The following is a 13,124-nucleotide window of genomic DNA, read 5'->3' as shown; positions in this document are numbered from 1 at the left end:
TCACCAGAGTGAAAAACCCCAAATAACAACGCTGGCAGTTGCAGCCAACCACATACAGAAGTACAGCAAATCATTCTGCACCATCTAAGTATTAAAAAGCCACCTTGCACTGACTGACAATATATGGACAATCGTTAATTTTTAGTATCTCCCTGTCCCTGAGTATTCTTCTGTCCTTTAGTGAGGATCCAAGTAGTTATATGTAATCCAAGAAAAAATAGCCTTCCTAGGTTTTACACAGAAGACTTCTAATAAGGCGGAAGGCTCTCTAGGAGCTCTGTTTTCTTAATGTCAGAATGAAAAACATTCTAGCAGCCCAAGTACCCTCTTCTCATGCAGTTCCTAAAAGAAGCTAGAATAACAGTGCAAATAGGTAAGAGTTATACTCCGGCCTTGCAAGAAAGATAGGAGGTAAAAGACTTCACCAAAGATAATGTTGCCTTCTGTATTAACCTACCAGCAGGAGTCAAATCCACTTAAGGGATTCAAAGACAAATCTGTTTAAGGTACAAGCAAATGGAAATGCTGTGACCCAGAGAGAGCTGCGTCTAACCTCTGCAACCTAACCTTTTGATTACCTTCTCCTCAAACCCATAAAGTGCAGACAAACTCCTGGACTCAGGTTGCCTTCTCAGGTCAGCCTGGGCTAAATGCCTTAGGGGCACCAGTTTCATCTGATCTTGGAAGATAAACAGGATCAGCTCTGGTTAGTACCGGGATTGGAGACCACCACCAAACACCCAATACTGTAGGCTATATTTCAGAGGAAGGAATTGGCATAATCACTTCTGGATACGCCTTTCCTAAGAATACCCTGCAAAATTCATGAAGTCATCATAAATCAACAAGTGACTTGAAGCTATACTCATGCCATGACAGATTACATGGAAAAGATGCTGATGAAGAGTGGGAATAATGTAGTCTCCCAGGTGTGGTTGGACCGCAAATCCAAGCAACCTTAACCAGCACAGCTAGTGGTGAAGAGCTGCAGTCCAAAAGCATGTGGAAAATGTCCTGATTCCTAGCCCCGCTCTTGATTATTGGCAAACCTTAATGTTTAGCATCACATGCATCCCTTCAGTCAACAGTAAGGAGTTACGGTGGCAAGGCCAATGAATCACTTCCATGTCATTTCAACCCTGTTATCAGCATCCAGGTGGTGCAATCCAGCCATTGGCCACCTTACTAGGCACAATTCAACAAGACTGTTAACTCACCATGGGAGGAACCCCCGTGAGTCAGAAGAGTCACCTTGGAGTTTCACTGCTGCACAGTTCTCTCATCACAACACTTTCCTACAGTGCTACCGTGGAGCTGTCTTTCATTTAAAGGATGCCAAATCAAACAACATTCCACTGCTTATGCCATGACTGTGCTTATCCTAAGGTACCCTCTGTATCATTGGCTACAGCAGCAACACTGAGTCCCACTAACTGAAGATATCAGCAGATCCAGATTACAAACGCTTGATCCAAGATGAAATCAGACACAAATTCTGTATGAGGTATCTATAACATCTAACAGGCAACTCTCAATCAATGGAAGAGTCCCCACAAATAAACAAAATCAAAGCAACCACTTGTGCCCCACAAAGCTCAACTTGCTTGGAGTTAGTCTTACCTAGCTGTGACAATATATTTTTGACTACATGTAGATATTTAAATAGAATGTGCAGGGGTTTTTCACATTCACACAATTGAAAGATATATCAGTTTTGCAAAATTGTGTAGTTTTGTTTATTTTGGGTTTATTATTTTCTACTCCACTTTTTTTGATATAGACACAAAAGGCATTTTAGAGAATCAATGACCCACAATACAGAAATGCCATAAATAAAGAAGGCTCTTGAGAGCAGTACTGTTAGTTTGAGGGCCCTTCCAGACAGGCCCTATATCCCAGGATCTCATCCCAGGTTTTCTGCATTAAACTGGATTATATGAGTCTGCACCACTAGATAATCTGGGATAAACAGAAGACCTGGAATCGGATCCTGGGGTATACGGCCTGTCTGGAAGGGCCCTGAGTTACAGTGAAGATGTGATTTTTGTTTGTTTGAAGAAACAATGCAAAAGTGAAGTTTCTTATTTGGCCTAGTAAAAGCATACCTTTGATCTTCCAGCCAAGGTTTGCTACAGTCACAGGACGCAGATATCACTGTGCCTTGAAGTTTACAATAAATAAAGCAGTCAAACTTGTTTCATGTTTCATGTTGAACTCCAGAGTAAAACAGCTGGAGAGATCACTATGAGATTATGCCGCAGCATATGCTCACACAAACCTACTTGGCTGATTCCTGGCATTTTTTTTCTTTTAAATACTGGCCCCTAGAAGCTAAACAACCTGCATAGAAAAAATGTCCACAGGTGGAGTAACAAAGAGTTTTGTGTTACCTCTGTTTCTAGTTGCAGACCAACAGCACTAACTCACAATTACCTTTTTATCCTGTAAAGGAGAACAGTGAAGGACTGGATTATTAATGGAGGAGTGATGACCAGAATATGTGGGAGAATTCTTAAAAGAGGCACAGCTGCAAAGCTGCAATTTCAGCCATTTCACTCCAAATGGTGGGTGCACACCCATAAGTCACTGAATGAGACTGGGTGGATCTCTGAATCATATATGTATATGATTGCTCAAGAGGTACACTTAGCTGTAGATATTATCCACGTACACGAACAGCCTCTCCCACATCTTTACAGCAGAGGCTATGATCACAAGATCAGGAAGATGATCTTAGGTAAACCCTAGGTAAGCAAGTGCTTACCTCCTCCATTATTGCTTCAGGGAACAAAAGCTTACACTCCACTCATTTTGCCTATGTCACCTGTAATTCAAAAGTCTGGTAAGGTGAGACCGGTCTTGCAACTGGAGCGATGGGTTGCAAGATATGATAAATCTTTGTGAACATGAGAACACAGCAGGAAGATCACAATGACTTCACCTGCCTCCATGAACTAAATAAATTAATCCTTATTTCTGTCAATGACCAAATTAAAAAATTGAATGAAACCTCTTGACGCTGGCAGGTTCTTTAAAAACCACACATAATTTTGAAGATACAGATTGTGCATTGTTATGCTTAATTTGAATGCAATATTCCTGCTTCTTGGCAGGGGGTTGGACTGGATGGCCCATGAGGTCTCTTCCAACTCTTTGATTCTATGATTCTAAGCATTCAATACTAAAGTTTGACACTACACAAAATGCAGCATGTCCTTTTTTCCAGTGATCATGCCCAACATTTCTCTGAGTTGTGTAAAGGAACAAACTACAACAATACAAGAACAGAAAATGTAGTTCTGGCTGTTCTTGCCACTGGAGTGGCTGTGACAGGGAATGGGACATGGAGACTTAGGAGCCAAAACTGCTGCTAGTTGCTGCTTAAATCAGAAAGAGCAACAAGGAAAAGTAAAATGGGGTTTGGAGAAAACAAGCTAGATTTTATTTTTGTCGTGTCAGGAGCGACTTGAGAAACTGCAAGTCGCTTCTGGTGTGAGAGAATTGGCCACCTGCAAGGATGTTGCACAGGAGATGCCCGGATGATTTGATGTTTTTATCATCCTTGTGGGAGGCTTCTCTCATGTCCCCGCATGAGGAGCTGGAGCTGATAGAGGGAGCTCATCCGTCTCTCCCCAGATTCGAACCTGTGATCTGTCAGTCTTCAGTCCTGCCGGCACAGGGCTTTAACCCACTGCGTCACCGGGAGCCCCTTAACAAGCTAGATAAGGAGTATGAAGTCAAAGAGCTGACAAAGAGCCTCCCCATGCAGAACTGACCCAAACCAACTGAACTGTATATGGATGGGGCACCTCAGGGACAAAGCCCTGGCCTTGAAGGAAAAAGGTCCTAGCTTCAATCATCATCTGCCTCTTTCAAATAGCTGAAGGAATCAATCTTGTTTGAAACCCTGGACTGCCACAGGCAGTCCGCATTGATAATACTGGGCTACAAGGACTAAAAGTTTGGCTTTGCACAAGGGAAATGTGCCTCAAAGGTCATTTTGGCTGGTTACAACTTTTATCATGAATCAAAACTACCATATTTCTTCAAATTAGATGCCACTGAACCACCACTACCAAACATATATAAGATACATAAAATCATAGAGCTGGAAGAGACCTCATGGGCCATCCAGTCCAACCCTCTCCCAATAAGCAGGAAAATGGCATTCAAAGCACCTCTGATAGATGACCCTTTATAAACATATTTTAGATATGTTCAAGAAGGAAAAAATGCATCTTAAAATTGAAGAACAGTACCAAGCAGAGTCATTCTTATGTACAATGTCTCTTTCTTACTTGTCAAGGCCATTCATATGATCATGCAAATGCACAGGGAACTAAGCTACATTTAGTATTTCAAGAGCAGAGGCGAGCTTCTGTCACGGAATTGCTTTTCCACTCTTCCCTCTGCAATCCTAATAATGTCCACTCCATCCCATTGATGTTGTAGGCTGGAGAATCCTCTGAAATATAGTTTTATTCTTGTGTGTATTCAAGTCATTTCCAACCTATGGTGACACTAAGGAGAATATGTCCCAGGCTTTTCTTGGCAAGATTTATTCAGACGAGGTTTGCAATTGCCTTTCTTCGAAGTTAAGAGTGTGTAGCTTGACCAAGGTCACCCAGTGGGTTTCATGGCTGAGTGGGGCCTCAGACTCTGACCTCCACTGCATCATGATGGCTGCAAAATATGTTCCACTAATAGCATTTCTTCTGCTGCTAAACAAATTATCAGTAGACACAGCTCACAAACCGAAATAATATTTCCAAGTGGCTCAGAAACACTATCAAAGGTACTGGAAGAGCAGGCCTGGTAAAACCTTCTGTCCAGCTAAATACCTAACTAAATCCAATTCTCCTTGTTCCTGTAATTGGAGTAGATACTGCTACAACAAAATACCTGTCAAAAAAGGAAAACACGTAATGCTGAATGAGTGAGATTACAGGAAGACACACCCAGGGAGACCCTTTGGCAGATTACCACTTCAAATTAGAGCAAACCAAATGGATTTCCTGGAGTCTTTAAATGCTGTATATACTCGAATATAAGCTGAGTTTTTCAGACCTTTTGGGGCTGAAAGAGCCCCCTCATCTTATAATGGCATCAAGGCTCTGACGCCGCCACCCCCTTTCCAGCTGTTGCTTGCAATATATGATATATTTCACTCTCCTCTTCAACACCCTTAACAGGGTTTTTTCTTTTCCGAAGCCTCCCTCACTCCACTTCTTCTCCCAGGCCGGAGTTTTCTATTTTGAAAACTATTTTTTTAAAAGTGAGAGGGAAGGAAATGTTTTGGAAAGGGAAAAGATAAGCCCTTGCAAGTCAGGAAGAAGAAAAAGTCTTTGCAAATCCTATATAGATGTAATTATCTATATATATAGAGAGATCTAGATAGATAGATAGATAGATAGATAGATATTAATATAGATATATAGGGCTTGCAAATATTAAAGGGGGAAATGCGCACACACACATATATAGACATGTCTAGATAGTTTTAATATAGATCTATAGGGCTTTCAGAGGAAATGTACACACACACAGAGATGTCTAGATAGATACAAACACATATATACAGGGCTTGCAAATGCTGCAGGAGGAAAATGCACATATATAGAGAGAGGGTTTGCAAACATTTCAAGGGGAAATGCATATGTGAAATTAGTATATATAATTATAGATCTATATCTAGCTCTGCATTGTTTATATAGGCATTGAATGTTTGCCTGTTACTATGTTGGAAGCTGGCCTGAGTTACCATGGGGAGATAGGGCAGGATACTAATGAAGTTTTATTATTATTATTATAAAGTTATTGTTGACACTATATTGTTTTTGTTGACCCTACTTTTCCACTGACAGAGCTAGTTTACTGTTTTTCTTTGAAATACAGTAAATATTCAAAAACATTTAACCTACTGATGCCTCAATTAATGTAGTTTTATTGGTATCAATTTTTATTTTGAAATTTACCAGTAGCTACTGCCTTTCCCACCCTTGGATATTACACTTGAGTTAAGTTCTCCCAGTTTTTTTGTGGTAAAATGTGGTGCCTTGGTTTATATTCGGGTCGGCTTATATTTGAGTATATACAGTATATCCATTCATACCACATAAAGCCCAAGAGCTGTAAAATACCCACAATAATTATTTTCTTCTCAATCCCCTGAAATGGGGGCCAAGGATTCTGGTGGTGTGAATGTTGGACTAGGACTCTGGGAGATCATAATTTGAGTTCTCATTCATCCAAGGAGGCTCAGTGGTTGTCCTCGGGCAAATTACACTCTTTCTTTCCCTCACAAGAACCTAGGATATAGAGTGACTTGCCCGTCTCTTGCCAAGAAAATCCAAGGACAGAGTTACCACAAGTCCAAGTCTAATGTCCTAGGCAGACAACAACAACAATGAAAAGGCTGAAAATCTCCAAACATCCCTCATAACAGAATTAGGGGCACCAGCAATGCAATTAGTCCTAGAAGAGACAAGAACAGGCTGCACATCAAGAAGCCATTTTTAATGCAGAAAGGAAAAAAAAGACAGTGATGTAAAAGGAAAGGGGAGGGAGCTTGGAGATGTGATTAGAAGCAAAACCCTGAACAGCTTACTTGGGTCACTGCATGTCTAGCTCATCTGGCTTTTGTTACAGACACAAGCTAAGTATGTCCTAATTTTAACTTCACCATCCAAATGAATAAACGATATCTGTCAGAGATAGAATTGGCTCAGCAGAAATGGGGAAAAGCAAATAAGCTAGAAATAAACGCTTTTGGTACCCGGCATTTGCAATCGATATGTTAAGGAACTTTCATGGGTCTGGAGTCCAAATAAAATTGTCATGAGGCCCTTTGCCCTATGGAGAGGTCATGGGCAGATTTCCCAGCAAGATAGCAGCAAAGTGGCTGCTGAATAATCAGCAGGAGGCAGACAGAGAGCCATTCACAAAGCACAAGGGCCTAAACGGAAACAGGAGAATCTCCATTTTAGTGAACATGCTTCCCACTACTGCTGCTACTTGCTGCAGGGTATGGGGTGGGTGGAGTTAAATGTCTCTGACACATTCCCCAATTTCGATACTGCCAGTCTGCAGTTACGAGAACAAGAACAATAAGGAAGCAGAAGCTATTTTACAAGCAAGTCAGACAACACGGCAACATCCTTGGAGGCCCACTTTACCCCACAGTGTGTCATCGCCCTGGGATACAGGCCAGTCAAGAGCAATTGATTTGCACAGATTTTGTGTCTCGAGATATTTTTATGACCACTTCCAGCAGAAGCAACTTGCCGTTTTTCAAGTTCCTCCTGACACACATAGTAACAAGCCTAATGTGATGGAATACTCCATTCCCACTCCAAACTATGGAGCAAGCAGCACAGGCTGAACAATGGGTGTATTTTATTGTAGAGCTATATATTCATATCGTATACAGTTTTAACTGCCTGATTGTTTGTTCACGATGTTTGACTCATCGATTCATATTATCAGACAACGTATTTTATTTTGTTTTAACTGTAGGTATAAACGTATTAATGTTGATTTGATGGCATTGAATATTTGCCAGTTTTATGTTTGGAAGCTGTCCTGAGTCCCTTTGGAGAGAGAGGGTGGGTTAAAAATAAATTATTATTATTATTACACTGTCAAATCAATGCAGTTTGACAGCACTTTTACTTCCACTGTTCAATGTTATAGAACCACTGGAGTTGTAGTTTTACTAAGTCCTTTATCTTCTCCTCCAAAGAGTTGTGGTCTCTCGCGAAACTACAACTCCTATGATTCCACAGAACTCAGTCATGGTAGTGAACATAGTGTCAATCTGCATTATTTCTACAATGTAGATGCAGCCAAAGCCTCTTCCCAGCTCTGTAGCAAGGAAAGACAGGTCATCCTACTATAGCACCCTACTACGAAGGCACCATACCGCTTCCTCAAGACACCAGGCTGGGTAGTAAGAGAAGGGACTGGAAAGGAAAACAAAAGGGAAGCAAAGGGGCATACAATGTCCCACCGACTGTTTCCACTAAGGCAAGAGTTTAGCTGATTCAATCAGAGGCTAAAAAAAGGAACCAGATACCCAGGATGCACCTTTCCCTAAATACCAAACTTGTCTCTATATTATATGTAAACTGACCCTCCCAGAGAAAGACAGGGCCTTCCCATTTAGAGGTCAAAAGGAAAAAAGGTCAGTGTGGCCCTGCTAAGGCCTAGCTACCACAGGAACCCCAAACTTCCTAAAACACCACAAAACAGGGTCCTGGTTGCACTGGGTGGCAGAGCAGCACACACCCTCGCTTCTGAAGTTTGACTATTGCCCCAGCTCCCAACCCCTCCTTTCAGCATTAAAAAAAACTTAGGCTGCATCTACATTGTAAAATTAATGCAGATTGGCACTACTTTAACTGCCACGGTTTACAAAGTTTTTAGCCTTCCTTGTCAAAGAGTGGTGGGGCCTTAACAAACTATAATTCCCAGGATTCTACATTCTTGAGCCATGACAGTCAAGGGGCCCTATAACACAGCCATATAACCCTAAATATGAAGGCAGAAAACCCCACAATATCTGCTTTGAACTGGGTTATCTGAATCCACACTGCCATATATTCCAGTTCAAAACAGACAATGTGGGATTTTATTAAGTTCCTAAGGGAATTAATGCAGTTTGAGATTTACTTGGGCCCTGACAAACAGGCCCTACATCAGTGGTTCTCAATCTGTGTGCCCCCAGATGTTTCGGCCTACAACTCCCAGAAGTCCCAGCCAGTTGACCAGCTGTTAGGATTTCTGGGAGTTGAAGGCCAAAACATCTGGGGACCCACAGGTTGAGAACCACTGCCCTATATATATCCTAGAATCTGATCCCAGGTTTTCTGCATTAAACTGGATTATATGAATACCCACTGGGCTATACAGAAAACCTGAGATCAGATCGTGGGATATAGGGCCTGTTTGAAAGGGCCCAAGGTGATCTCAAACTGCGTTAATTCTGCAGTATAGATACACCCTTTGCAACTGTTCCTCTTTCCGCAGAATTTTACTTGGGAAAGAACAGGCAGAGGAGGATTAGAAAAGGCAATTGAAACGATTCTAGAAGAAGAAAAATAGGAGGCACAAGACAGGCCCGGCCCAAGGACAAGGCCGTGTTCACACGTACAATACACATGTACCCGCCTGGCTCGGCCCAACCACTGCATAGAGCTCCTCCTGCCAAATGAGAAGCTGCGCCCAAAGCTACACAATCCTATGCAAGGCACAACCTTAATAATAATAAATAAATGAACATAATAATAAACTCCGCCACACTATCAGGCTCCCATAAAAACCCACTTGAGGCGCCCACCCCTTTAAGATAACATGAGCCGAAACCCTCTAATGGGCGCGGCCCCTTTAAGAGCGGCCTGTTCCATTCTCTTCTAAGAAAGGAAATCGAGGGGGGGCGGACAAGGAAAAGACCAATATTGGGGGAAAGGTGGGGCACCCTCACCTTGGCTCCCAAGAGGCGCGCGGCCGCCCTACTGCTTGCAGTCAACAAGGTCATGGCGAGCGGCGACTGGCGCGGAAGGAGAGTCCAGCGGCCGCCTCAAGAGAGAGGGGGAAGGAAGGAAGGAAAGAGGGAGGAAGGAAGCAGGCTGCGAAGACCAAGGTTGAACAGAGCAGGAGGGGGAGGGGGAGAACAGAGCAGACGGCGCCGGATACACTCCTCGCAGCGTCGGCAGCGCGAGGCGGAGCGCGCCTCCAAGGCCCCAATCACTCCCAGAGCCGCTCGGGTTCATCTGAATAGCCCCGCCCCTTCCCCTGACGGAAGAGGGGCCACGCCATTGGGCGCGGTGGCGCGAGGGGCGGGGCCAGGCGGGAACTGGAAGGGCGGGGTCCCTAAAGGCGCGCGGGGGGGGGGGGAGTTAGGCGTCTAATTCAGGTGCCTGAAAGCCCCGCTTCACTCCAAGGGTCGCCCACATGCCATCGCTGGATTCTGGGAGTGACACTCCGAGAAGGCTTTTTTCCTCCTCTTTTAATAGCAATTCTAGTATTGTTAAAGCTTATGATGACTAAAATGTGTAGAGTTGTTAGCTCAGGACTAATAGTGAAACGCTATCCTTCCAAATAAAAGCCCTTGGGGAATCCTTGTGGTCCAGTCCTGTTCCCAAGTAAATAACTGAGTTGAATGAAACCTCTTTAGAATTCAGAAATAGGATTTCGGGTCTAAGTGCCTGAAAAACATCTCTGTGAATTTGTATATAGAAAAGTCAACGTATATTTGGGTTTCTGTGAGTTTTCCGAGCTGTATGGCTATGTTCCAGAAGCATTCTGCCCTGACGTTTCGCCCACATTTATGGAGGTTGAGGGGGGGGGGTCTGTTGGAAACAAGGCAAATGGGGTTTATATATATGTGGAAGAAAGAAATCTTGCCTGCTTGAGGCAGGTGTGAATGTTGCAATTGGCTACCTGGAGTAGTATTGAATGGCCTTGCAGCTCCAAAGCCTGATCTGTTGCTGCCTGGGGAATCCTTTGTTGGGAAGTGTTAGTTGATTGTTTCTTGTCTGGAATCAGGGCCAGCTAACACCTTCCAACAAAGGATTCCCCCAGGCAGGAAGCAGCCTGGCTTTGAAGCTGCAGGGCCATTCAGTGCGAATCAAGATGGCCAATTGCAACATTCACACTTACTTCAAGCAGACACGAGTCACACCCTAGACATTCCACAAATATATACACCCCACTTGTGTAGTTTCCAACAGATCTCACAACCTCTGAGAATGCCTGCCATAGATGTGGGTGAACTCACAGCAACCCAGTGATTCCAGCCATTAAAGCCTTGAATAACACTTTGTCTTGTCTGTTTGTCACACAAAAGCGGTTGCTAGGTGAAGTGGCCCTCTGATGTCATTGGGATAGAAAGATGGGAGTTTTTGAGGGGAATGAAGGAAGGAAAGAAAGAGCCATGTTACAATGGAGACATTGTGAGGCAGGCTGGAGAAAGGAGAGAGAAAAGGAATAGAAGGAAAGAAAGAAAAATACAGGAAAGAAGAAGGGGAAGAAAAAGGGAAGAAATTGAAAGGAAAGGGAAAAGGTATCAGGCGAGAGAAAGGACAAAGGAGAAAGCAGGATAGCAGCCACCCCTCCAACACCTGATCAATGCCAGTATATACGCTAGTAATACTTTCCTCTGTATTACTAGTGTACATTCACTGTGATTTTGTATGTTGCATGGAGAAACAAGACTTTAAAATGCTCAGACTTGAACAGTCTCAGAGGTATGTTTTGTACTATTAGTCACATCAATATGCTGCATCCCACAGAATTGTTCTAGCAATCCTTTGACCCATTTACCACACTGAAATGAGTGATTACAGGGAAGCCTACTCTAGTAGGAGTGATAGCTCAGCAAATTGTTTTAGTAGTGGAGAAGGGCTGTGGAGGTATTACTGGAAAGGAAGAGTACAATAATGCCCTGGCATATCTGCAATGTCGCACAGAAGGTACACAGAAAGTTAGCTCCACTTCATACAAAGCTGCTGGAACTGCCCCTTGCTTAGCCTGCAGGTTAATCATTTCATGCAAAACACCCGAAACACTCAAGAGCTGTGTATGGCATGCAACCTGCCCCGAATCCTGTAGGTATGTAGCTCTCTGAAGAATATAATCCCATTGTCAGTTCTGAAGTAAGAAAATGGGCCCCTCCATTCTGCTCTACTTCAAGTGGACATTACATTCTTTCTTTCCTCATGGCAGCAAAAGTCTTGAGACTGGGCTACTTTATAAAAGGGAATACAAAACATACCTATTAGCACTGCTCTAGCTTGGAACAGCACTGAGGGCACTATGTTAATGTTGACATAATGCTGGATCCTCCCCACCCCCACCCCTTGCTCGGCATAGCAGAAATAAAAATGTCAATAAGAGTGACAACACAAAATTTACTAAACAATGAACAATATTCTATGAGCTGGACAGGCAGTGTCACACTATTGAACTCTGTCTTCTGCCATTTGGGCCGGTGCCTTCCCATGCGGCATTCCCTGCCAATCCTCAAACACATATCCTGCTGGTAGTCTGTGTCCCGATGGCCCTCATGCCGCGAATGTGTGACAAGAGTACAGAGTCCTCAACCTGAACCAGAACCAGGTCACTCTAGCAGCATTCCTTGTCCAAATGGCATTTTCATTCACTCTTTGTCTCATTTGAGGCAGTTATAGAAACACGTTTTTTTTTTCTGTATGGAAGACAAGTGTTTTTGTTTTTATACACTTTCTATACTTGGTGGAGTGGGGTGGGAGGGGTAGTCATCCCATTTCAGCTTCAGTCTTAAAGAGAAAGCAAATAACTACTTCAAAAGTAATATTTTACTTCTCTAACAAAGTGGCAGCTATAATTTAATTCAGTTCTCATCCCTGTCAGCATATCCGAAAGTGAAGAAGTTATGAAGTTGCAATGCAAACATCTGGAAGGTTGCAGTTAATCAATCTTACCCTGAAAGTTTATTTTTCTTCCAAGGTATGTTATCCACAGCTTCAATGCACATCAAGTGTGATTCTGAGAGTAGAGGTGAAATTCCTGAACATGGAAAGAAGCTGCCCTCAGGTTATCCTGGTCCTTGGCTATTTATAGCCTTACATCCAGACCAGCATTTTGAATTGGGCTCAGGAGTAGACATGTGACTCCGAAGCTGCTGAAACAATAGTGAGATCACATGAGTAGAATATTTAACACAAAACAGTATCCTGACTGGTGCATTCTGAACCAATGGAAGTTTCCAAAGATTTTGGAAACTTTTAAAGAGCAATTTAGTCTTCTACAGCAATGAATTATCCCCACAATATAGGATCTCCTCCACCTTTCTTCAGATTTTTATTTTATGAGTCTTCCAATTGTGTCTCAATAGGTCACTTTTAGGAATATGCCCAAAAAAAATCACTTTTTCTTGCTACCAAACCTGCCCTACCATCCATTCACTATCGGCTTTTTCCATTAGCTTTCTTATTTACTCCAAAAGCAGCAGTCCTGAAGCATTTTGAGAGCTAACATTTAAAAGAACACTGTTTCAATTATTGTTAAGGAAATGAGCATATTCAGAAGAGGAGGGATGCTTGTAGCAACACAGTAGTTATACAAATGTATTAAATGTTGTGCTT

At 42.8% G+C, this 13,124-nt stretch overlaps 1 protein-coding gene across 1 annotated transcript in view; it reads right to left on the bottom strand.

Moving 5' to 3' along the window:
- CS (citrate synthase) overlaps positions 1–9,746 on the bottom strand; it is a 39,957-nt gene extending 30,211 nt beyond the window's left edge. Inside the window, exon 1 of the mRNA XM_060764087.2 lies at positions 9,482–9,746. Coding sequence (XP_060620070.1) covers positions 9,482–9,535 — 54 coding nt within the window. The 5' untranslated portion in view covers positions 9,536–9,746. The remainder of the gene's footprint in view (positions 1–9,481) is intronic.
- Positions 9,747–13,124: the final 3,378 nt, after the last annotated feature.

This window comes from Anolis sagrei, chromosome 2 (genome assembly GCF_037176765.1).
Source record: "Anolis sagrei isolate rAnoSag1 chromosome 2, rAnoSag1.mat, whole genome shotgun sequence".
In the NCBI taxonomy this organism is placed as follows: domain Eukaryota; kingdom Metazoa; phylum Chordata; class Lepidosauria; order Squamata; family Dactyloidae; genus Anolis; species Anolis sagrei.
Note: the sequence above shows the minus strand (reverse complement) of the source record. Positions and strands in the feature narration are given on the sequence as shown.